This window comes from Eretmochelys imbricata, chromosome 18 (assembly GCF_965152235.1).
Source record: "Eretmochelys imbricata isolate rEreImb1 chromosome 18, rEreImb1.hap1, whole genome shotgun sequence".
NCBI lineage: Eukaryota > Metazoa > Chordata > Testudines > Cheloniidae > Eretmochelys > Eretmochelys imbricata.
Window position 1 is genome coordinate 14,761,624 of NC_135589.1, and position 6,000 is coordinate 14,767,623.

The window sequence follows — 6,000 nt, forward strand, 5'->3', positions numbered from 1 at the left end:
GAAAATCAAGTGGCTAGAGCAGCTGACAGGAGGTCAGGCCACGTCTACACTGTGGGCCTACTGTAGCTGTGACGCTGTAAGTCAGTAGCATAGGTGCAGACTGCAGTGACCAAAGGGGTGTGTCTGCCACTGTAGGAACTCTGCCTCTCCCAGGACCTAGATGCATCCACACCAGGCGTTAGGCATGAAAAATCCACACCCCCGCGTGCGGTGGCTACGTCACCCTACATGAAGCGTAGCCCAGACCTTGGAGGCAGTGGATTCTCCTCCTGGCTCTGTCACTAGCAACGCATACGACTCAGAGGCAGTAAGAACAAAGCCCTCTACGACCGCAAACAGACGTCACCCCCAGAAAGAGCTCACAGCCTTACACAGGCACATGTGACATACAGGACAGCAGTTCAAATACCAGAGTGTGTGCAGAAATTTACAGCGCCTAGCACAGTGGGGTCCTGACCCACAATGAGGGCCCCTAAGATCTATGGAAATAAAATAATAAATAATAGGAAGAAGGGGGCCGTCTGGAGCGACTTGGAGGAGAGTAAGGGTGCTCTGCACATGGGAGACTCTCCCAAGTGTGCGGGTGGGAAAGTGCAGAAAGCCCAGGGAATGTGGAAGAGGAGGACCATTGCCAGATGTCAGTGTCTCCATGTAGAACAATACCCTATCACCTCACAGGGATGCTGCAAGGCTCAAGGGGAGGAGAGTGGCTGCTGGAAATACTAGATTATTGCACTATTATTATTTAAATCAACAACTGGTTTCCAGGCCACCAGCCCTAACTGCCTGCAGACCTTTGAGGAGACATTTCCTTACTGCTCTGTACCATCACACACCAGAAGCAAATTCAGCCGTTGCACTGAAACTCACAAGCAATGGTTATGCCATGAAGGTAACCTATTTTAAAGATGCCTAAGATACTCCTCCATCCTCCAGAACCCAGTACCTCGAGCATTTCAGGCAGCGTGTGCAGCCCCTTCTCCTCCTCGTCAGAGTCGTCCGAGTCATCAAAGTTCAGCAGGGAGCGGTCATTTTCTTGCAAGAACTTATAAAATTCAGGATCACGTTCCTTCAGCCGCGAGAGCTGGTCTTTGTGCTCAGTTGCCTTTCCTTTCTTCATGTTCCTGATGGAGGGGGATCAGAAGAATTAAGATCTGGTTATTTATTCAGAGCGGAAAGTACGTTAGGAGTTGTACAAGCAAACCAATCTAAGCTGTTCATAAAAGCCCAGACTCTAAAATGCATATGCTTAAATGCTGTCCTAAATAAGGCTGGCTTTCCTGAATCAGGGCCACGGTGCACAGGATTCTGGGAATCTTTCACTGCTTGCTTTGAGAGAAAACCCCTTTGAGTTGGTAAAATAAGTTTTCATTCACATCTTTTGCTGACATCCTTTGTTCAGAAAGGTCCTTCTAAATTCCATAGGAAAGCAAAAAAAAAAAAAAAGCTGCCCTTGGAATCTGCAAGGGAACACATCACTTTGGAAACTTGGCAAAGACAGGCCAGAAGATCATATCACCTTATAATACAAACCAGGTGCAACACTCTGTACCTCGGGGGAACACCCTACACCCCCCCCCAGGTTCATCTTTATAAAATGATTGTGTGGTATCCAATGCAAAGTTTGTCATGTTGGGCGTCTTCAGAAGGCTCGTGATGCACTGAGCATGGTTGTTATAGTGATGTTATAGTAATTGTTACAGTAATGTTACAGGTTATAATTTCATGTATATAGTTATGAGGCTGAAAACGTATCCTCATGACTTAAACAAGCACAGGCAAAAACTCTCCAAGAACAGAGAGGCAGTTCACACCTCATCAGGTATGGGACAAACCCAGCCCAGCCTCACAGGAACAAAGGATACTGGGCTAGGCAGCAACAAAAGAATCTGTTAGACTCTCCAGGGAGTCACCCCCTTCCTTTGGTCAGTTTGGAACTGTGATGAAGTAAAGCTCATCTGAAGAGGGGGGGGAGACGGGACAAAGCCAAGAGGGAAAAAAGGACATGATAAAAGGGAGACACATTTGCCGTGCGCGCTCTCTCTCTCCCACCTCCATCTACAGACACCACAGCAAGCGACCAGAGTGCTGATCAAAGGGGAGAGCCTGGCTGAAGAGCAACCAGCCAGCCTGTGGTGAGAAGCATCTCAGTTTGTAAAGACATGGAAAGTGTTAAGATCACTTAGAATGTGTTTTGCTTTTATTTCATTTGACCAAATCTGACTTCTTGTGCTTTGACTTATAACCACTTAAAATCTATCTTTATAGTTAATAAATCTGTTTGTTTATTCTACCAGAAGCAGTGCGTTTGGTTTGAAGTGTGTCAGAGACTTTCCTTGGGATAACAAGCCTGGTGCATATCAATTTCTTTGTTAAATTGACAAACTCGTATAAGCTTGCAGCGTCCAGCGGGTATAACTGGACACTGCAAGATGGAGGTTCCTAGGGTTGTGTCTGGGACCAGAGATATTGGCTGGTGTCATTCGGTTGCACAATCCAAGGAGCAGCTTACATGCCAGAGGCTGTGCGTGACCAGCCCAGGAGTGGGGGTTCTCACAGCAGAGCAGGGTAAGGCTGGCTCTCAGAGTCAAGGATTGGAGTGACCTAGCAGATCACCGGTCCGGATAACACCAGAGGGGAAAAACGTTTTTTTTAAAGTTGTCTTGGGGAAAACAAATTGTGAAATGTTGACATTTAAAAACCGCTTCAACCAATAAATTCCAGCAACTTTTCAGTGAAAAATTAGTACAACAATCTGATCTTAGCTAGCTCTATTTCTACAACACCCTAACATTCTGTTAACGGAGAGGCAACGTTCTAGGGTGCCAGTGAGAACAGCCAAAAGTTCACACCAGATTTTCCAACCAAGTTTAAAGGCCCATTAATTCTACACATAGCACCAAGCCTGGGGGCCCAGCAACAACAGTTGCTCCCTAATCCAGTTTGGATTTGTACCATAAACAGGACTTTACTGTGTCCCTCAGCCAGGCTACAGTCCTGGGACATGTAGCCAATTAGGGGATATGCTTAAAACATGGCTAGATCCTGTCCACATTTATAGCTAGAACAAACCAATTTAGGAAAATCAGTTCAGGGCTCAAGCATGTTGTAACTGAGCCCCTGGATTCTATTACTGTTGTAGTGTAGACGAACGCAAAGAACAGTGCTTTAGAAGGGATTAAATAAAGCTCTGTGTAAATTGGAGCAAAGGGTTTCAGGGCTGAGTGCTTTCGGCTTTGCCACTGGTCTGCTGCGTGACCCTGGGCAAGTCACACCTCTCTGTGCCTCAATTTGCCCACCCGTACGATAGGGATAATGCTACTGGCCTCTTCTGTAAATCACTTTGAGATCGACAGATGAAAAGAGCTATATAAGAGCTAGGGATTATTGTTTTCATTTTGTGGACAAAGCACCAGTATCTCCGGCTTTATTAAGATGATGTGCTTAGAACTGAAACACTTTTTAAGGTGGGTCAGTGGAGTGGAAGAATCTATACCTTCAAGGACTGTTCACACTTCCCCAATCAACAAGCAGCCACACTTACTTTTCTGCAGTTTTAACTTTGAGTGGCTCCTTCTTCTTTCCTCCTGCCAGGCCATTCTGGCTTTGTTTCCGATTAGCAGGCTCTTCCACAAGCTCTGAGGTCTCCTCTTCTGAGTCACCATCAACTTCTGACTCAAATCCGGAAGTTAAAAATTCATCAACGCTCAGCTCTGCCAGTTTTCTAATTCCAGAGGGAGAAGAGAAACAAGGTAGGAAGAGGGAGGAAGGGGAGAGGATTAAGGGTTTTAAATCAAGCTGATTTTGACACTCATACCATACAGCACTCCTGCCCATCCCCGACTCCCACCCCGCAACCAAAAAAGAATAGGTACTCAGCATGATACAAAGTATTTACCAGAGAAAAACAGCCATCTCGATAGTTAATGTAAGATTTCAGTATCCCAAATTTTACTCATGAAGTGGGTCCACAGGCTTCACCTGGCCTATTCATAAGGGATGCAAAATATCTGACCCAAGAAAAGGTATGGTCCTTTTAGTCTAGGAGATGCGTGTTTCTGATCAGTAGCAGAGCCAACATTCCCAATAAACCACCTTTTGTTGAAACTACAGTATAGTAATAACTTCTGACTTTACCTGATCCAGTAGGTACAGGGTTACACACAAAACACAGTGCTTTACACCCCAGAAATCATTTAGAAAGTGCAGGAAGCTCTTACAACACCAAAGACCACCCGCTTTCTGTTTTGTAGCTCACCAAAAGCTATTTAATTTAAAGGCTTCCCACGTTTTATTTCAACCAGGAAGAGGAATTACAAGATGAACAGCCTGTTGACTTAATAACTAGTTTATAATCACACACTTTAACAAAAGTTAACGGCACAAGTCTCTTTTGCAGCCCGTGCCGTTTTGCATAACACGCAGAAATACTATCACTTGTTAAGGATGAGAAGGGATCAATATCTTTCTAATCACTGCTCACTTTTCAGGGGCCATCACCTTAAGAAATTCCGGTTTGAAGAGAGGCGATTGGATACAAATTTAAAGCTTCCAACCCTGTGTTTGTACAGTTCGTGGCCCTGATCTGTGACTGGTGCCCCAGGGCCCTATCACAATTGATGATAAATGATGCCAGTATGCAATATTCATAAGAGGTGCCCCCAGCTCCAGGCTCTCAGTGACCCTGGCCCCAAATAAAGCCTGCTATAAGCATGGCTCCTTTCACCCCAAACACCTTCCTCGCTGCTACACAAAACTCAGCTGGATCCCGCTCAGACCACCCACAAACTGCAGGGATGGTCCCCATCCAACTCCGAGTTTTGCAGTTAGGCCCTTAGGGGGCTTCATCCGGCCCCCCAGCTCTAGACACCCCTTCCCTGGCCCAGAGCCTGGCTAGGAACTATAAATGCAATGATCGCTCTCCCCCGCCCCCAACACAGCCCCTTTCCCATACACCTAAGGGGGCAGCCGGGGGGGGTTCCCTTGTGGGGGGAGCTTTTCCCTTGTGGGCCACCCCTCCCCAGAGGGGAGTCCCTGGCTGGTGCATTGTGCAGACTCCTTTGGGGTTAGAGCAGCTGGAGAGAACCCCCCCGCCCCCGCCAGTGGGGGTGCTAGCCCATGGGGTGGGGGTCTAAGGAGGAATATTTTGGAAGCCCCCCCAACACATACTAATAATTAATCCCCCGCCCCACCAGCTGCTCGGGGCCCTAAACAACCGCTTGGCTCATGCCTAGCGCCGGTTGTGAGCCGCCCACCCCGGACCCGTGCAGCGGACGCGGCGCAAGCGGCAGCCCCCGCGCACGTGCCAGCGACCCCTGGGCCCCGCGCCTCCAGCCGCGAGCCCAGCGGGCCCGCCCGCGCGCCGCGCTCACCTCCTGCCGCCAGCCGCCATGGCGCCGCAACGTGCCTCTCCCACAATGCAGCGGCCGAGGGGGAGGCCGGGAGGGTGGATTCCTTGGTTCACGAAGGTGGGGGTGTAAAATCGCCACGCGGGAGGGCGCATGACAACAGCTGCCTCCGCAGGCTCAGCTGATTACGATCTAGGAGGGGGAGCTCGCTCTCGGTTAAAGGACCTGCACTGAGTCAAGAGGAACAGCAGAAGGACCATACTGGGTCAGATCCGTGCTCCATCTAGCCCAGTGTCCTGTCTTCTGACAGCGGCCGGGGACAGATGCTTTAGAGAGAATGAACGGAACAGGGAATTTTTCCAGTGACCCATTCTCTGCTCTCCAGTCCCAGCTTCTGGCAGCCAGCCAGGCCAGGCCTACACTAGGAAATTAAGTCAGTAGAACTGTGTCGCTCAGGCGTGTGAAAAATCCACACCACTGAGCTCTGCAGGTGAGTTGACCCGAGTGTAGACAGCACTATGTCCACGGGAAGGCTTCTCCCGATAAGTCTCTCATGGAGGTGGAGTATTTTAAGTGTAGACCTGTCCTCAGAGACTTAGGGACACCCAGAGCATGGGGTTGCCTCCCTGACCATCTTGGCTAATAGCCGTTG

General features: G+C 48.8%; 1 protein-coding gene across 2 annotated transcripts in view; it reads right to left on the reverse strand.

Moving 5' to 3' along the window:
- Positions 1-5,410, reverse strand: part of NOC2L (NOC2 like nucleolar associated transcriptional repressor) — an 85,078-nt gene extending 79,668 nt beyond the window's left edge. For both annotated transcript variants that reach the window (XM_077837200.1, XM_077837199.1), the window contains exons 1-3: positions 5,373-5,410; positions 3,545-3,724; positions 947-1,124 (exon numbers count right to left, since the gene is read on the reverse strand). In XM_077837200.1, coding sequence (XP_077693326.1) covers positions 947-1,124; positions 3,545-3,724; positions 5,373-5,392 — 378 coding nt within the window. In that variant the 5' untranslated portion in view covers positions 5,393-5,410. The remainder of the gene's footprint in view (positions 1-946; positions 1,125-3,544; positions 3,725-5,372) is intronic.
- Between the last annotated feature and the right edge of the window lie 590 nt (positions 5,411-6,000).